At 43.3% G+C, this 19,410-nt stretch overlaps 1 protein-coding gene across 1 annotated transcript; it reads left to right on the top strand.

Annotated features, from left to right (window-relative positions):
• Window positions 1-6: 6 nt before the first annotated feature.
• TMEM254 (transmembrane protein 254) lies at window positions 7-3,888 on the top strand. Its single transcript, XM_005878450.2, has 4 exons — window positions 7-128; window positions 1,848-1,951; window positions 2,145-2,204; window positions 3,251-3,888. Exons 1-4 carry the CDS (start codon window positions 24-26, stop codon window positions 3,369-3,371), a joined length of 390 nt encoding a protein of 129 aa, XP_005878512.1. The 5' UTR covers window positions 7-23; the 3' UTR covers window positions 3,372-3,888.
• Window positions 3,889-19,410: the final 15,522 nt, after the last annotated feature.

The raw sequence follows: 19,410 nt of genomic DNA, 5'->3' as shown, positions 1-19,410 counted from the left end.
CCACACCCCGGCTCTGTGTCAAGATGGTGGTGGCGAAGTCGGAGGGCGGCAGGGCGGCCACCGCCTACTTCCGCGCAGCCAGACCCTTGCCCTCGCTGGTCACAGCCCTGGCGCTGGGATATTTCGCGGTGAGGCGTGGAGGGGCGGGGCACCTGCTTCCGCCCGGCGGGCCCTCATAGGGTGAGGGGCTCTGAGGGAGTGCGGTTCTGCGCTTGCGCTCCAGGCGGTTGCCTAGGTTACTGGAGTAAGCGGAAGTTATTGGGTCACAGGTCTGTTTCTACTCAGGAGGGTTCCTGCCGTGGCGTTCCCTCAGCTCCAAGGTTACTACGATTTACCGGAGTCTCAGAACTCACCCAGGAAGCCAGTTTACGGCCTGCCAAGTCAGAGTAGGGTTTCCGAAGCAGAATGTTGGGGCAGTTAAAATTGCTTAGAAAACGGAGATAAAGCTAAAGGATGGGTGAGACTTAATTGGTAAGAAGGGATAGAGAGGATGTAAATGTTATGGTGTAGATGTGGAACCAAGGCAGATGATCTCTGATGAGAAGAGGGGCGATTTTTGTTTTGACAGTTTGTTTATAAAAGATAACGGGGAAAACTTCTGGAAAAGTAAGTTGGGGACTGAGTTGGTATAATTTTGAATGGAGGCAAGACTATTTGGATATTGCCCGGTAGATCCTGGAGATGGGGGATTAAAAGTGCGTCTGTTGCCGAAACCGGTTTGGCTCAGTGGATAGAGCGTCGGCCTGCGGACTGAAAGGTCCCAGGTTCGATTCCGGTCAAGGGCATGTGCCTGGGTTGCGGGCACATCCCCAGTGGGGGATGTCAGTTTGTTTATAAAAGATAACGGGGAAAACTTCTGGAAAAGTAAGTTGGGGACTGAGTTGGTATAATTTTGAATGGAGGCAAGACTATTTGGATATTGCCCGGTAGATCCTGGAGATGGGTGATTAAAAGTGCGTCTGTTGTGTCCACAGTGTGTGTTGTGAAACCGGACCACCTTTATCCTGATTTCCCCATATGAACTGAAAATTTTCAAAGGCGCATTTCTGTCCTATGATTCTGCATCTCTGATTAGTTAGAATATAGATGGAGGAAAGCTTTGATGGCCTCAAATTGGGTTATTGTGGATAGGTACTGCCCCTCCCATTCCCCTTGGTTTGGGAGAATGGAGTGATGTTTTATGCTTTATTTAAATTTTAGGTGTGTAACAACATAACTGGAGAGGTAGTACTGCTCTTGGCTGAATATGAATGGGACAATAAATTTGGACCTATTGGGACTTAATTATTCTCAAAAGCCTAAGGTGACAGAGGTTACAACACAGAGACTGAGGGAAAATGGTTACGATTACAAAAACCTTATGTGATTAAGTGGTTGCTATTAGCACGTCACAAACCTGATCTCACTTATTTTCCAATTCTGTGCAGGGGATTAGTCCCAGTTTTAGATATAGAAAAAGTGAAAGGAGGCGATGGGATTATAAATTAAATGGAGATCTGCCTCAAGCCATAGTTTCTGCAGCAAAGAAACTAGTCAGGGCACATAAACTCTTAAAATTTGTTAATAACCTGTATAAAATCATGTTTTAATGGAATTCATTAAGAATAGAAGCCACCCAGCCTGAGCACTGAGCCTGATAACCACATAGTTTCCTCAGAATAAATCTCCCACTAGAACAGCGTTTAGAAAATAGAAGTCCAAGAGTGGCACCTCAGATGTCTTAGTGCACAGTTACTTTGGTCTGTTCTTACTGTAGAATCAGGATTATTTCCTAGCCTCTCTCAAGAATAAACATTTGCTGGTTTCAGTGACCTAACAGGTATTCTGTGCCTCTGGTTCTCTTTCAGTGGGTTGTCTTCTGGCCTCAGAGTATTCCTTACCAGAGCCTCGGGCCCCTGGGCCCCTTCACTCAGTACTTGGTGGACCATCATCACACCCTCCTGCACAATGGGTAAGGAGGGCTGCGGAAGTGGGACGCGGACACTGCAGTTCTAGTCCCACTGTAGACTGGGAGGCCTGCAGTGGCCTTTAGATATCTGAGTGGTGCTAGTTCACAGTAAAGCACTTTTTTTTTATGAAGGTTTCTGGGTTAGATTTCATCAGCAGATAACCATCACCTTAAACCTGGCTGACTTTTGTTCCAGATACTGGCTTGCCTGGCTGATTCACGTGGGAGAGTCCTTGTATGCCATGGTATTGTGCAAGTAAGTGTTTGTAGTAGGTATTTGTTGCTTTGCTCTTGGTATCTAATTTGAGAGTAGCTACATTTAAATAATTCATGGACTTGTAGACTGAGAGCATTCTCCGGGTAGAGTTGAATCCCCACACCTAATACTGGGCCTCGCCCAGAGGGAGTACTCAATAAATATTTAATGAGTGAATTTATTTCATTTGTGATAGCTAATCAGTTATTTAGTTACTTAATTTAGATGATTTTTCTTATTTTTTATAGAAATGTCTGTGTATGATCCCCTGAAAAAAGAGCTTAGTCCCTGACCAGGGCTGATGATTCTCAGTCCGAGTTTTACAACTGAGTCACCTGAGGAGCTTTTTCAAAATACACAAGCCTGGTTTCCAGACCCACAAGATCCCGGCCTGCTCAGCCTTGCTTCAGACTTGGGAATGTTATTTTTACAAGCCCCACAAATAATTCTGGGGTGCAATGCAAGCCTGCTTCCCCTGGATTAAACGTCACTCAGTGTATGCCAGTGTAGGCTACTATTGTGTGAAAGTACTAGAAAAGATTCTCTTTACATTTGTACTTCATGTAGCGTATACAGAAAGGATGCTGTAATGAAAGAGGTGGTTATAGCGATGCCAAATTGCTTTGCAGTTGATTTTCTTTCTAGTCAAGTTTAACAGTCACCTCTATTATTGCTGTATTATTTCTAAAAGTGGAAAATGTAGTACTTTATTACTACTGTGTTTTCATAATAAAAATAATATTTCTTGGGTACACACTTGCTCTGAAGCCATCGCAGTGCTATTTAACCCATCCACTCATCAAAATCATGTGAGAAACAGTTTTATGATACAGCTCTAGGCAGTAGCCAGGCTGCTTCTCAGGGAAAAGTGTACCGTCCTAACTGCACAAGGAAAATGAAAATAAATGAACTAACCATTCGAGGTAAGAAGCTGGAAGAAAAGGCAAGATAAACCCAATGAAAGTAGATAGAAGAGTACATTTTTTAAAAATAGAAGATAATAACTATGAAACCATAATATTAAAATTGTTTCTTCTTCTTTTAAGGTCTAAAGGCATCACGAATGGTCGGGCTCAACTACTCTGGTTCCTGCAGACGTTCCTCTTTGGGATAGCCTCCCTCTCCATCTTGATCGCTTATAGACCAAAACGCCAAAAGCAAACTTAAAGGAGAACTCCAACCCTTTCCCTGCACTGACATCCAGCCTCACTCTTGTCTGAGGATGGCTTGTTTACTCCACCTTTCTGTTTTCTGGAAAGTTACGACCCTCTAGTCAGTCATTATCTCATATTCTCTGGTTGGACTTGAGTAGATAGTAGGAAAAGGTTTTATCTTTCCAATTCTGCAGACTAACCTATTTGGCAGAGTATTTCCAGCTACCTCTCTCTCTGCCATCTGGTTTAAGCCAGGTACTAAATTTGCTTGTTGGTATACCTGTGCTCCCACCTTTTGACTAAAACACCTTACCCATACCACCTCCATCTTAGCTGATTAGGGGTTGCTTTTTGGTAAGGTAAAATATTTTAGAGTTAATGGATGGAAATCCAACTCAGATTCTATAAAAGCATGGTCCTCTCCAAGGGAAATAATGACAGTAGTATTAAGGGTGCCGGGAACAATATGGTGCATTACTGAATGAAATGGATTAACGAATAAAATGCTGTGAATTGTCTCTCCATTCAAATGCTGTATTTATATGTCAGTTTTGATATGTTGTCACATATTTCATCCTACCTTTTCTCAAATAGACTCTATTATAGAACTGTCCGGCCAGTTCAGATAGCAGGGGTATTTTTCCCACTGAGAAAGAAATGCAGAAAGCCCTGGTTGTGGTTCGTATGCTCCTCATTATGCTTAGAGAGCTGCCCACAGCCCACTTAACTTCTCCACACTCACTGAGCCACAGGCTGGCATGAGAGTCTCCTTTTATTGCAGGATTATTCTCTAGTTTCCATTAACACTTAATTTAGCTTATGATACAATCTACACAGCAAGTGAGAGGAGTATTCTGACTTTTCCTTTTTTATTGTTGACAGTATTGCAGATGTCTCCCATTTTCTCCCTTTTTGCCCCCTTCAACCAGCCCCCACCCTATACTATTGCCCGTGTCCATAAATTATGCATATATGTTCTTTGGTTAATCTCTTCGTGTCCCCTTCCACTGCCCCCACCCCTGAGATCTAACCAGCCCCCACCCTATACTATTGCCCGTGTCCATAGATTATGCATATATGTTCTTTGGTTAATCTCTTCTTGTCCCCTTCCACTGCCCCCACCCCTGAGATCTGATATTCTGTTCCATTCATCCAAACCTCTGACTTTTCTGGTTTTTTAAATGCCAAAAGTCTAAAACCCTGTAATCTTATTTGGGGCATTATCATGGCTTGTAGCACAAAAGGATCTTAGTGGACAAATGGTGCCGGTCATTCATTTTACAGACCCATAGACGCATCCCACCCAGGTGAGGTAACCATCACACAGAGAGGCCGGGCTCTCACTGGGCCTTGTGTTTCTCCCCTTCCCCACAGCACAGGTGCTTAGAAGTAAGTCTGTGAAGCAAAAAATAAACAAACATGGAGACATCTTGGCTTTAAATGGCAGTCATAGTGGTGATACAGAGAAACATCTTTATGATGAGTTTGGATGTGAAAAGGCTAGAGGCATTTTGGTGAAAGTGGCAGGATAGTAAGAAGCCAGGCAGATTTCTTGACAAGTGGAATAAAGGAACAGATGAAATAATTAAACAAGGCCAAACAGTTTGAGCAATTTACAGCCAGCTAATGAGTCACAAGGTTTTATCTCCCCTAACCAAAGACACTTAGAAGCAAATGGTTTACACATTCCAGACCATCCTGGTCCTGATTCCTCTTTAATAACCTTCTTTAAAAATAAAGCTAATCAGAACACGCTCACTGGTTGCAGGTCAACCTATGAACCAGGAGGTCACGGTTTGATTCCTGGTTGGTTTTGGGCTCAACCCCCGGTGTGGGGCATGCAGGAGGCAGCCGATCAATGATTCACCATTGATGTTTCTATCTCTTTCCCTTCTTCTCTGAAATCAATAAAAATATATTAAAAATAAAAACCTCAAGCAGCTATTTTAATATATTAAAAATAAAAACCTCAAGCCTGGTATCTCCCCCACCTCTTCAGCCTTGTAAAAGGCATCAAGGACACTAGGCAATGAAATAGCTCACTTTTGAGCCCACTAAAGAAATGCAGTAATCACTAAGAATCCAAATAGATCATTTAAGTTAATATCTTTTAAAGGTATTAGCATAAAACATGTTTGTTTTGACTGGGTTTACCGAAAAAGTTCATGTTATCTCTCATACCTCTTAAAAATGTAAGTATTTGCCAATGCAAAAAACAAAAACAAATCCTGTTTCTAAGAGTTATGAAATGTATTCATAAATTTGCCAATCTAAAAATACTAATTACTTTTTGTTGTCACTAAAATTAAGGTATCTAAGAATTAAGAATTCTAATTAAGTTAGAAAAAAACTATATGGCTTTGATAATTAAAGGTGTAAGTTATGGCAATATATTTGTAAGGAAATAGGAAAAAAAGATAGTTATTTCTAACTCCAACTAAAAGGAACTAGGAAAGTCTCAGAAGGATTGTGTAATCACAGAACCATTCCAGACCATCCCAGGCCAGACAGGCCTTGGTTTTAGTCCCTGTTTAATGACATTCTTGATTTTTTTTTTTTAAGAGGAAAGGGAAGGAAAGAGAGACATCCAAGTAAGAGAGAAACATAGATTGCCTCCCATACACTCCCCTAGAGGGGATCAAACACACAACCTGGATATGAGCCCTGACTGAGAATCAAACCCTCCACCTTTTGGTGTGCAGGACAATGCTCCGACCAGCTGAGCCACACTGGCCAGGGCATGACATTCTTTAAAAATAAAACTAACCAGCCTAGTCAGTTTGGCTCAGTGGAAAGGGTCCGGCGGGATTCAATTCCAGTCAAGGGCACATGCTGGGTTGCCAGCTTGAAGTGGGGGCGTGCAGGAGGCAGCCAGTCAATGATTCTCTCTCATCATCGATGTTTCAATCTCTAACTCTCCCTTCCTCTCTGAAATCAATAAAAATATTTTTTTTAAAGTTAATAAAACTAACCAGAAAATAACCCTGACCCCTCTATGCATACATTTTGATAAATTAGCATATTAAAGGACACACCTAAAAAGCTAATTATTCTGTTAAGACCTTCCCCTGAGTTCTCCCCTAGGATTTCCACCAGCCAAAGAAAGAAATAAAGCCCTCAAAACAAAGGACCCACAGCAGGCTCTCACTAGAGCACACCCACGCCTTGTATCTGCTGTATTTCTCCTAAACTCTGTGGGTCCCCACGAGACTTACAACCAGGGGATTAGTGGGCAGCAGCAGCGCCTCCCGGGCCTACCTCCTGAACCTGTCTCCAAGGCCGCCATTTTCTCTGACTCCTGTTGCTTCTTCTAAAACCTTTCCTTTGTTGCACTCTAATAAACGTACTAGACTCACTAAAACCTTTCCTTTGTTGCACTCTAATAAACGTACTCTCAAGATCACCTGGACTCGTTTTGTGAAATCTTTCCTACATGAAGTCAAGAACCCACACACTACCAGCGGGCCCAAGGCAGACCCTCTCCGGGCCCAGACCTTGTCTGGAAACAGAAGCAGCCATGGAGGCCAAACTAAACTGTTTTCTTACCCACTTCCTCCTCCCACCCCAAAATAATTGTCAAGAGCTTGTAGAGTTTGGAAGAACAAGAAAGGATCAATAGAAAAAAACACTCAAAAAACCAATGATCTCACCACTTAAATAGCAACAGGCCAGATTAGTAAACTAACACTATTTCCTACATTCACAAAGTTTATTATTCGGCAATCCAAGTCTAAATGTGTTTTATAAATCGTGGTTTTAAAATGAGTCTTAGGTTTTTTAAGAGGTTATGTTTCTATTTTAAAGGTTATATATTTTGCTAAAGAGGTCTTTAGCAAAACACCTTGCCATCTGAGAGCCTGTATGTATTTACATGGAGAGTCTGAAAACACAGATATTAGATAACTCACCATTGAGGTCAGAGTACAGAGAGCAATCATATTTTTATCTTTGACCCAGCCCTTCCTGGAGCCTCCTTAATTATTTATTTAGATGCTCAAATTTGGCCAGTGGGAGCCCCTTCAAGGTGGTTCCGTGTCCTTTTGAAATGCCCTCATCAGTTTTTTTAGTATTTTCAACAAGTTGTCATTTTCCTACCCTAGTCCTAGAATAAGCCATTTTTCCAAGCAGTTTGGCTTCCTTTTATTGGAGAAAAGTATTTTAAAACAACATCTGTTGTGTCCCTTGTTGTCAATGGTATCATTGCTTTAGAACTATTCAATGGACAGAGCTAAGGATGCACTTTTTTTTAAATCATGAATTGACTAGAGGCCCCGTGCACGAAATTCGTGCATGGGTGGAGTCCCTAGGCCTGGCTGGTGATTAGGGCCGATCAGGGCCTTCCGGCTGCCGGCCGGGGCCTTGAATTGACTAGAGGTCCGGTGCATGAAATTCGTGCATGGGTGGAGTCCCTAGGCCTGGCTGGTGATTAGGGCCGATCAGGGCCTTCCGGCTGCCGGCCAGGGCCTTCCTTCATTCCGTGATGCCCCCTGGTGGTCAGCGCACATCATAGTGAGAGATCAAACTCCAGGTCTCCTGGTCAAACTCCCGAGGGGACAATTTGCATATTAGGCTTTTATATATATAGATACTGATACCTTGTAATTCCAATTCTTCCCACAAGAGAGCATTCTTCCTCTCCTGTGTCTCCTCCCACAGGGAGAACTGTAGTTGGAACAATGTCAGTGAATTTATTTAATCACTCAATCCTACAGCAAGCACAGAGTAGTTTCCAAATATCTCAGTTTGCTAGCCAATAATACTATGAACAGCAAACTTTCTTTGAAGTTTTTTCCATTTTTACAATATATGTCATAGGAGTTATAGTTTTTTTCTTTTTGTGAATATGCTGTTAACTGGTATTAGGTTTTAGATTCATTTGCTAATTTGTATTCAATTTTAGGGTTTTCATTTCCCTCCATCCTTGATAATTTTCTCTTATATCCTTTAACATGGTTCTTACATCCATCAAGAAGGTTCAAAAGGCAACACTATATAAAAAGACATCAGAGAAGTCTATTCCCTCCTCTGTCCTGTCAGCTCATTCACACCCACCACCTACAGATAACTGTATTTTAAAATCTCCTGCTAACCCAGAAAATCCTCTCCACAAATGTAAAAAAGAAAGAACAGTTTTATTATTGAATAAACATTAAACCAGACTGTAATATGTGTCACAGGCAATCAGTCTGCTAATGAGATTGCAAAGGCAGAAAGAAATATCACCCTCTATATGGCCAAGCAAATACCAACCATTACATACATGTTCTCAAGACAAATGGTAGAGCCCTGGCTGGTGTGGCTCCATTGACTGAATGTTGCCCTGTGCACCAAGAGGTCACTAGTTCAATTCCCGGTCAGGGCACATGCCCGGTTGTGGGCTTGATCCCCAGTAGGGAATGTGCAGGAGGCAGTTGATCAATGTTTCTCTCTTATTAATGTCTCGCTCTCCCTTTCTCTCTCTAAAAGCAATAAACATATATTCTCTTTTAAAAAAATAAAAAAGATAAATGTTAGCTAGTCCTCCTGTGGAGTACTTGGTAGCATCATTTTCTGTACATTCTTTCGTAATTGCTCCTAAAGTCCCCTGGTAATTGGGTGTCATCTGTATTAATTGCCTCCATCTTCTTGTAGTTACAGCTTCAAGCAAGGCTAAACTCCCACCATGGCAGGGAGACTAGAGAGCTATCTTCCTTGGTATTTACATTTCAAGGAAAACATTCCTGGGTGGCAATGCTGTTAGGAGACTTATTTAGCTTTTACATGTTTTACATGCATATTAAAGGGATAGGGAAAGGACTTATAAATATGGTTTGTTCATAAATACAATTATATTGTTTAATATGTTCTATTAGTTATATATTGTAATATGTTATTAATATATCATGTTGTATATAATATGTTTATTATATTATATTAACTAGAGGCCCAGTGCATAAATTCATGCACAGGTGGGGCCACCACCACTGTGCTCGCCAGCTGTAAACCTGGCTTCTGGCTGAGCAGCGCTTCCCCCCACCTCCCCTGTGGCAGTGCACTGACCACCAGGGGGCAGTTCCTACATTGAGCGTCTGCCCCCTGGTGGTCAGTGCGTGTCATAGCAACCAGTCGACCGGTCATCGGTCATTCAATTGCTTAGGCTTTTATATATATAGATAGATTATAGACTTATAAATATAATTTCTCAAGGAAATGCTCTAAAAAAAAGAGAAGGGGGAAAAGATCTTTCCCTTTTAGCAATAGGGAAAATTCAATCCTATTTTCATTTACCTTACATAACAAATATCATTCATTTCTACTTTATCTTTCCTGTGTGAAATTTTGCAAAGCAAACACATATGAATGTTCTTATTTTGCCTTTTTCCTAGGTGTCAATTCCTGTACTAGATGCCACCATAGTGTAGATTTCCCAGACAAAAGTAGGCAGAGGCTGTTTCACCAAACACCTGACATGGTATTTTGAGTGTTCATCCCTGGGAGATGGTATACCAGATTAAGAAATAAATTTTGAAAAACTTTCCACTTTCTAACCCTCTAGAGTCCTCATGTTCTCAAAATAAATGGTAGAGCCCTGGCCAGGTGACTCAGTTGGTGGGAGCATTATCCCATACACCAAAAGGTTGCAGGTTTGATTCCTGATTTGGGCACATACGTAGGCTGCAGGTTTGAAAACCGGTGGGGCATGTGTGGGAGACAACTGATCAATGTTTTTCTCTCTTCTCTTTTTCTCTCTAAAATCAATTTTTAAAAAAGTCCTAGTGGTACATACAAAAAAAAAAAAGGAGAAAGAAATAAAGAAAAAGGCAGCAGAATGTAATGGAATAGGTCCTTGGCTTTTGAATGACAGCTCCATTCAAATTGTTACCCACTATTCACTAGCTACATCATCTTGGGTAAATTTTATCCTCTTTTTGAGTCTCAGAATCTACTTCCCTCTTGATTTATTTCCTTTTATCATCATTTTCCTCCTGCCCTCACTCCCAGGCAACGGTTCCAATGTGTTTGCTGTGCATGTTTTCTTGCAAAATGTACACTGTTGTTTTGTGAGCATGTGTTTTTAATTAACAGTGTTTTAAATAAACAGTGTTGTGATAAGACCCAATCATGTTGTCATCCAGAGTGGGGCAATAGTAGGCTTACCATTGTTCCTTTGGAAAATAATACAATAATTAATAAATAGTTATACAAGAATAAACGAGTGTTTCCCATATTCACAATTGTAAACCTGCTTTTGCCCCACCCTGAATGTCAACTGCTGCTGAACTCTGACATCTTGAGAACTCCGAGGACAGTGTGAGTTTGGTTACTTCATCTGATTTTCATTTAATTCTTGACAATTTGCCAACAAGAGCTGAATTGCCCACATTCCATGTTGCTCCCTTGGCGGAGGGGAAAAAATCTGTCTCCAAAACAGTGTGAGAGCCAAGTGGGACCCACGAGGTTTGAGAACAAGACAGATAACAACAGAAAAAGAAAACCCAGGCTGGCCGAGTAGCACAGCTCATCCTGGATGCCTCCGGAAATCTATCTTCATTTTGCTTGACTTCACCAGAATCGTATTAAACTACACAGGATGTGAGATAAAACCACGCTATGGCCACTTGTAATCAAGATGCTGGAAGGGACTGCAGCAAACTTCAGCTAGACCCCCTCACTCGACACGGGGAGAAACCGAGGGCCTAGGAAGCAAGGTAACCACCAATGTCACACAGTCAATTTGGCGGCAGGCCTCGGTCCCTGACTCCTCAATATTTCACCAAGCTGCCTGTGTTGGATGAAACATCCAAAGATATTTTCTCAACAGCATGCCTCACCTCCCAAATATTTTACAAATATTATCCAAGAATGACCCATTAAGAGTGAGAATACTTTCCATCGTTGTTAGCTGCCCTAAACTCCTGCATCCTGTTCATGTTCCTGGCGCCTGCCTCTGATACTGTATCCATAGCAATGGACAAATACCATAAACACTCTGCAGACCCAGGGATTTCTTGACATTGGTTAAAGGTGCAGCAATAACATGTTGCACATGCACACAGAATAGAGGTATCTGTAGCATTGATGAAGCTGTGATATCTGCACAGCTACAGAGCTTGCTGGGTTTTCAGAGGATTACAGAGTATTTCCTAGGAAACTCAAAATAAATATATTATAAAATTTCAATTTCAATGGGTCACTAATATTGTCCTGGCAGCCTGGCGTGCCGGTTGCAAAACACACTGTTGGCCAGAGGCAGGAATTCCTTATGTACTCTCATCATATCCTTTGAAGCTGCAGGAATCCCACAGAATGTCCTCTTTACTAACAGTAAAAAGAACAAACACTAACAGAACACGCACTGTGTGCCAAGCATTATGCTTGGCCATTTTCCAGGTAGAAAGCTGAGGCCTAATGAAACTGAGTAGCTTGTTAGCAATCAGAGCTAGCGCGTGGCCGAAGCAGGATCAAATCTAGATCCCTGTGACTCCGAAGACTATGTTTATAACATCTGTGTGCTCGTGGGCTATTGGTTGTAAATTACAGGTAGAGCCATAGCATCTAAAATCACTCCCTGGCAGCCATATTTTCACAGTGAAACATGCAGCTCTGTGAAATACGTATTTAAAATGGACTCCACCATCTAATTCCTTATGTAGAAATTATTTCATTTCTATTTCAAGCAGGGGATCCAGTTGAAATGTCTATTTGAAAGGGTATCCAGGAGAAACCAAGATGGCGGCATAGGTAAACACTGGAGATTGCTGCCGCAAACAACCACTTCAAAAATACAACTAAAAGACGGAACGGACATCACCCAGAACCACAGGAAGGCTGGCTGAGGAGAGACTCTTCAACTAGAAGGAAAGAGAACAGCATACCGAGGCTCAGAGGAAGCGCAGTGCGGAAAATACAAAGGTACGGAGGTGCACGTGGAGCCGGCTGGTGGCTGAGGGCGCGGGTGTCGTTTTCAATCAGGAGGGAGTCTCAGACTCTGAGCTCCAGATCCGGGCGAGTCTCTAGGGACTCAGACTCAAACGGGAGAAGCAGGATTGTCTGGCATCAGTTGGAACGTGAGGGCAGCTTTCTCTCCGAGGTTTGCAGCGGTTGCTGGGGTTCTGAGAAGCAGAGCCTCTGGGAACGGGACTGAGAGCAGCCATAACCACTCCCTCCGCCCGCCCTGTTGATCCCGCCCAGCCCAAGCCCTGCGCAGAGCCATTTGCCGGATAGCCTCAGGCAAAGGCTAGATTAGCGCCTCTCCAGAGGACAGAAGTTTTCCCACTGCAGATACAGCTGATTCTCACAGCCAGTCGGCCTGGTGGTCAAATCCCTCTAGTATTAACTGAAAGGGTATTCAGTAGGAAAAGACGTTTCCATCGGAACCTAAGTCTGAGCAAGGATTGGCTAGAGCTGCCTGCTGGGGCCATTGGGAAACAGCGCCAAAGAAGCCCAGGCCCTGTAAAAGATGGCAGTGGTGCTTCCTGATTTCTCACCACAAGCAGTTAATTCAAGCGAAGGAGGAGGGGCCACTCAGGAGCACAGAGCCAGCCATGAAGCATGATCCAAGGGCATGACAGTGGCTCTGAGGGCTGCTGGGATAGGTGTGGCCAGGCCCCAGTTCTGAGCAGGTACCAAGCCTTTCTTCCATGATCACTGAGCGGGAGAGAACCCCAAGCAGGTCAGCGGTACCTGCTACATCTGGACTAGTGGAGGGGTAGGTAAATGAACATTAGCCTCCAGGGCCTCAGAGACCAGGCAGCTTCAAGCAGAGTCAAAGTCAAGATTAAGATCAAGGTGGGACTAGTGGGGGCTGGGCACTCCAAAAGCTACATCCAGGAACAGAGAGGAGCTGAATCAACCCTGTGACCCTGAGATGGGAGAGGATTGTCCTGCAGAATGGAGAAAGAAGAACCTGGACTTCATTGTCCAGCAGTTCTGAAATAGAGGCTCTTATCCTGGGGTCCATGGGTGGGTGAGTGAACTTTTGATATTGTCTAGATTAGAATCCAAAGAGGCCCAGCAAACAGATAGTTCCTCTTCCTTTTCTCTTTTGGATCTTTTCCCCGTGGTTGTGTTTTTCTATATCAACTTTAAACTCAGCTTATCTGATAATAAAAGGATTCCATTTATATTTCATTTGTGGCTTATTCACATTATAGAATGACTTAGGGGAAATTGACATCTCCATGATCATGATTCTTCCTATCCAAGAACATGGTACGTCTTTCCATTCGTTCTAGTCTTCTTTTGTATCTGCCATTAGCATTTCCAAGTTTTTGTCATGGAGATTGTATGAGTTAGGTCTTGTTTTTATAATAAATCATCCCCAAATTTGATAATTTTAAACAATAGCCATTATTTAGCTCATGAGTCTGCACATTATCAATTCGGGCTGGGCTCAGCTGGGTGGTTTTTCTGCTGATCTTCGCTGATCTCAGATGGACTCACTTGAGAACCTGATTGGGAGGACTAGAACGACTTAGGATTTTACATGATATCTCATCCTCTAGAAGGTTAGTTTGGGCTTTGTACTCGATGTCTCATACACTGAGATTGTTCAGGCGGTCTTTGAAATTATACGCAAAGGTGCTATGCTTATGTGTGAGTGTAGGTACTCAGGGCACAAGTCCTCTGCTTTTATCAAATCCTAAAAGGGATCCATGTTTCAAAAGAGATTAAGAAGCAAAGGCTGTGATCCTCCTGCACCTACTTCAGGAAGCAGAGTCAGCTGCTGGCTCTTAACTTGGCTAGTAGTTGACTTTCCTGACTCCTTGGAAACCTTGGACTTCTTCCAAGGGCCTCCAGAGGCCTGTCAGGCACTCCTCACACCCTTTCTACCCTCAGGAAACTCCCAACCTTCGAATAAATAAGGCAAGGAAATAGCGACGCTCAGGAAAGCTGGAAAAGCAGGTCAGAGGCAAGCCAGGGAATTCACATTTTCCACTGTGACATAGGTGTTATTGTTATGTCTCTTTGCTGGTGAGGAGACTGAAGCTCAGAGGAGGGAAGTGACCTGCCTAAGGCTACCCAGCAGTAAGGATAGAGTCAGGGTTTGAAGCCTCCCCTTCCTGAGGGATTCTAACGGAAATGCTTTGAGTAGTCAGGAGGCAAACCAAGTCCTCAGACAGTCGACATTTTACCCAACTCCACCCTAACGGGGCAAAATGAGATGCTCCTAGAGAGCCCTGCAAACAAGGCATAATGAATGCCTAGGGGACACGCCACCCGTCTCCCTAACCCCCAAGCACACAGAGGATCCTGGAATTGTGGGTTAACTGAATTGCCAACGAGCAATGTGAATCTGTGCAAAAATATCTCCAAGTCAAGCAGGTAGGACCCTATTACACCATCTTTAAATGAGGATTCATCACTTCAAAGCACACTGTTGGGAAACTGCTATTGCCAAACTCTGGAGTTACCGCAGAACCCACCTCGTACAGTGAGTAGCCCCAATTAACCGAGAAATGAAGCACACGGTGCTTTGAACAGGGCTTGACACAAACTCAGAATTGATGAACGCGGGCTGTTAGGTCTGTGACTACTGATATTATAATCGTTAAGAATACACCTCTCCCCTCCTTCCTCACTTCACTTCTGCCTGGACCCAGCAGATTTTCCCTACCTGCGAGGAGTCAGGCCTGCACACAAGAGAGTGGATTAAACACACACAAATACACATACACACACACACACACACACACACACTTCTTAAATCTCAACATGTCAAGGCCCCCTTCTTTTTACTCCCCCAACAGAGACATTCATACCCACACCCCACCGGTTCGACTTCTCCGACCATAATGTGTGTGGCCCTGGGCCCCGGCATCTATGTGGGGAGGAGGAGGCCTGGCCCACAGGGCTGAGGGTCTCCTGGCCCCGGTCTTGCCTGAGCCAAGTCGGGGAGACAAGGAGGCTTTGTGCAGCTCCCACCTCCCGGCATCAAGGCCCTTTCACTCGGCCGTCCCTCACCCCCCTCCACCCTGACAGGAATGGCTAGCCCCTATTTCCTGTCTCCCTGGACCCCTGCCAGACTCCCCACATTGGTGCCCTCAGCACTGCCAGGCTGGGAGGCCCGTGGGCATCCTGTGCCATTGCCTCTGGAGGCATAGGTGCCCTGGGAACGCACCCTCACATTTCTACATGGGCACCTCCCAACTTCTCCGACCTCACACTGTGCTCACTGTGGACCCTGACGCTGCCTGCCAGGGTGACAGGAGCCTATGGCACTTCATTTATGCAGGAGGCTGTGGGTGGGCTCCCCCTAACTGCTAAGAACTTGCTACTCTGAGCCCACAAATGCCCCATTTGCCCTCTTCTCCTTTCCACATCTCTCCGATTCCCTCACTACCTGGCTACTCCCTTGGGGCCCGAGAGTGAGCAGGCCTGATAATGCTTAAGAGCATGGGTTTTAGAATCAGATCTACCTGCTTGCAATCTTGGATCTGCCACCCTCTGACCTTCATCAAATATATCATATTTGAAAAATGGAGATAAGGATACCTACCTTATAGGTTTAATGGTGCAAGGATCACACGAGCTAACACAAGTACAGCCTTAGCGCAATACCAGGTTCAAAGAAGTTTAGCAAATAACAGAGTAGTGATACATAATGATACTTATTGCCATTAATCCCAGCCGGCCATCAACTTGCTTTGAGGCCTGGCATATGGGTGGCATATTTCCCAAGTTGCTGGCACTGATGCCAGTTTCCATTGGTCATTTCTAGAGAATGTTGGAAGGAGGACGTCAGCAAACTGAGTCCTTACTGTCATCTTGCCCAGAAGTGTTCCTTCATGGGTTTAGGCTGCTTTCCATTGGCGTGAGGAAATAAATGATTTCCCAACATTATCTCAGTTCTTTTAGTTCTACTGAATTTTCTAAAAAGCAACAGAATCTCCCACTATTACCAATATTTTGTCTCCTTCGGAATTCCTCTTCTTTTAGTTTGTGCTTCATTGGTCAGACCATGGCTAATTAATAGTGGTGATGGTGGCATTTTTACCTTGTGCCTGGCTTAATAAGAATGCCTTCTCTCCTTCCTCCTTGCATGTACATGTAAACTCTTTGTTTAAGATAAAATAGTTATCTTGTTAAGGAAATGCCCCTTTATTTCCATTATTTCTGCCTCTTAGAGTTTGTTGTTGTTTTTAAGTCTGGGGTGGCTGTTTAATTTCATCAAATAATAGTTTCAGTATTTATTAAAATGATAAGCTTTTACTTTAGCTTCCTTGACCTCATGATAGACATGATGGCTAGAGATTTTCTGGAACTCCACTTAGGAATGAACAGCTAACCAACAATTTATTTTATATTTGAATTAGTGGCTAAAGGATGAACTATGCAATAAAGAGCATTAGTGTTTTAAATGTCCATTCAGGAAAAAAATTAAGTTTGAATCTTTCCTGACAACCAATACAAATTCTAAATGGATTAGAGATTATGCCTTTAAAAAAACACACAAAAAACCCCTTTTAAACTATTTGAAGGAAATATTGGAAAATATTTTTATAGTCTTGGTGTGAGGAATCATAAACAAGTTGTAAAACCTAGAAGCCATAAAAGAAAATAGAGAGATAGGACTACCTAAATATCGAAATCTTCTGTATGATGAAAGACACCACAAAGAAAGTTAAAGACAATGGGAGGATGGAAAGAATATTGCCAACATACACAACAGACACTGATTTAATACTCAGAATATGTGAAAGAAAGGCGGGGGGAGTACTTGAATTGGCAAATAAAGCTCAACTTCACTCATAATAAATAGCATATAAATAAACGTTTTTCATCATCAAATTGCCTATATTTTAAAACCTATATATCCAGTGTTGGAGGATGTACAAGGAAGGCTACTAGATCTACAACTTTACGTCTCTCCACTACAGAATTCTTTTATGTAAATAGCGCCCCCTGCAGCACAACTCCCACACAGAACAAGATTAATTGGAGACCCTGGAGAGTAGCTCTCAGTGCCAGTCCCTTGCAATGGGCTTGGTGAGAATTTTTGGCATATCCAGCAAAATATAAAAGGCCCTCTAACTCAATGATTCCTCTTCCAGGGACCTAGCCTTTCAGAAATACATGAGTACGTGACATGTACATAAAGGTATACACAAAAGTATGTTCCCTGGAGCACAGGGGGGAAGAGAAACAAACCACATGTCCATCAGTAGAGGACTGTCTGGACAAATAATGGTGCATCCATTCATGAGATATTCTGCAAGTCTTCAAAGGAATGAAGTGGATTTGTGTGAACTAACATAGAATGATCTTCAAGATTTGATGCTATGAGTGAGATAAACATGAATGTGAAAGCAAGTTCCAAACATATCTATTTTTCAATCCCAGGCACATGCTTGTGTGTGTGCGAATATACATTGGGTAGATAGGGCGTGCACACACAGGAACGGCAAGAGTCCGCCACACCGAGGGGATGGACTAGAATCACTGTGTAGGGGCGCTAGTGCCAGGGAGGAGTTTCACATTGTCCTCTGCCTGCTGTCCTACTCTGTGACTCACCACAAGAAAGCATTGCATGTGTGTCCGTTTCATTGCAAATTCAAATATTAGGTAGGTAGCCCACTGATTCTGGGCCATTCTTTTGACAATTTCTCACCTGGAAAGTCCTACTAACAAGTGTGAGGCATTCTTGGCATTCTTGAAAGAAACCCCTCTGAGCAGCTCATCTGGGCATCCTAATCCCCATGAGAGCATCTTAAAAACTAGATCCACGTCTCTGTCCAAGACCTGCTGCTTCAGAACTGGAATTTCTGTGCCTAAGGCTATTATCTGGGGGAGGAAGTGAGCAGTGAGGGCTGCTGGGTAGTGTGGTGACTGAATTGGAGACCTGCACGGCCACGATTGGGAATGAGAAGACAGAGACCTGCTTTGTCTGCAAGGACTCCCATTAACCCTGACGGGGCCCTGGCTGGAGATACAGTCTCCTGAGCTTGGTGATGAAGGCGCTCCACTGACACCAGGCTGCGCGCGCCAGGTTCTGCAGCGCAGATGTCAGGGCTGCTGCAGCTTTGGCTTTTGTTTTCACTAAAACTTGGGTTGTTTAGCACTTGTTGTGGGGGCGGGGGGGGGGCGGGGTGTCCCATGAATGAGGCTTTGACTGTTGTGTTCTAACCTGGAGGAAGGTGGATTTGAAGTTCACTGGAAAAGCCACCCAGCTCCTGCTCTGGCTTGCTTACATGAAGAAAGACAACTTAGTTCTCAGCAATGCTGTGAATATTATTATCTAAGGCAGTGATTTTCAACCCGTGTGCCATGACACACTGGTGTGCCACATTTTAAAACATGCAACACCTGACTATTCAGACAGGGGCACTGACCTGTTTTCCTTTAGATCAGTGGTTCTCAACCTGTGGGTCGCAACCCCTTTGGGGGTCAAACGACCCTTTCACAGGGGTCGCCTAAGACCATTGGAAAACACATATATAATTACATATTGTTTTTGTGATTAATCACTATGCTTTAATTATGTTCAATTTGTAACAATGAAAATACATCCTGCATATCAAATATTTACATTATGATTCATAACAGTAGCAAAATTACAGTTATGAAGTAGCAACGAAAATAATTTTATGGTTGGGGGTCACCACAACATGAGGAACTGTATTAAAGGGTCACGGCATTAGGAAGGTTGAGAACCACTGCTTTAGATTGTCAAATAAAAATGTCAACAGCCAACACAACAATAGCCATCCAATATGAATGAGTAAAAATTATACCTATTTTATTTTTATTTGATATACCTATTTATTTATTATCAGATCGGCAAAAAAGGATAATTTTTGATGTGCCACAGAATTTCAGTAATTAGTTTACTTGTGCTGTGAGATGAAAAGGTTGAAAACCGCTGGTCTAAAGGCTGGCCTGCAGAGACAGCAGGACTGGATTCAAACCCTGAATCCAGCCGGGTGATGTCGGCAAGGAGATACCAGCCGTGTGATTGTGAACAAGGAGATACCAGCCGGGCGACTGTGGGCAAGGAGATACCAGCCAGGCAACTATGGGCAAAGAGATACCAGCCGGGCACCTGTCGGCAAGGAGATACCAGGCAGGCAACT

The sequence above is a fragment of the Myotis brandtii genome, unplaced genomic scaffold, assembly GCF_000412655.1.
Source record: "Myotis brandtii unplaced genomic scaffold, ASM41265v1 scaffold560, whole genome shotgun sequence".
In the NCBI taxonomy this organism is placed as follows: Eukaryota; Metazoa; Chordata; class Mammalia; order Chiroptera; family Vespertilionidae; genus Myotis; species Myotis brandtii.
The sequence above is the reverse complement of the archived record's forward strand: the minus strand, read 5'-3'. Positions and strand labels throughout refer to the sequence as shown.

Bases quoted from the DNA above. Each gene is read 5' to 3' on its own strand.
- TMEM254 (XM_005878450.2), top strand. From the start codon at position 24: ATGGTGGTGGCGAAGTCGGAGGGCGGCAGGGCGGCCACCGCCTACTTC. The intron at 1,952-2,144 runs GTAAGGAGGGCT...CTTTTGTTCCAG, and splicing joins CACACCCTCCTGCACAATGG to ATACTGGCTTGCCTGGCTGA. The intron at 2,205-3,250 runs GTAAGTGTTTGT...TCTTCTTTTAAG, and splicing joins TATGCCATGGTATTGTGCAA to GTCTAAAGGCATCACGAATG.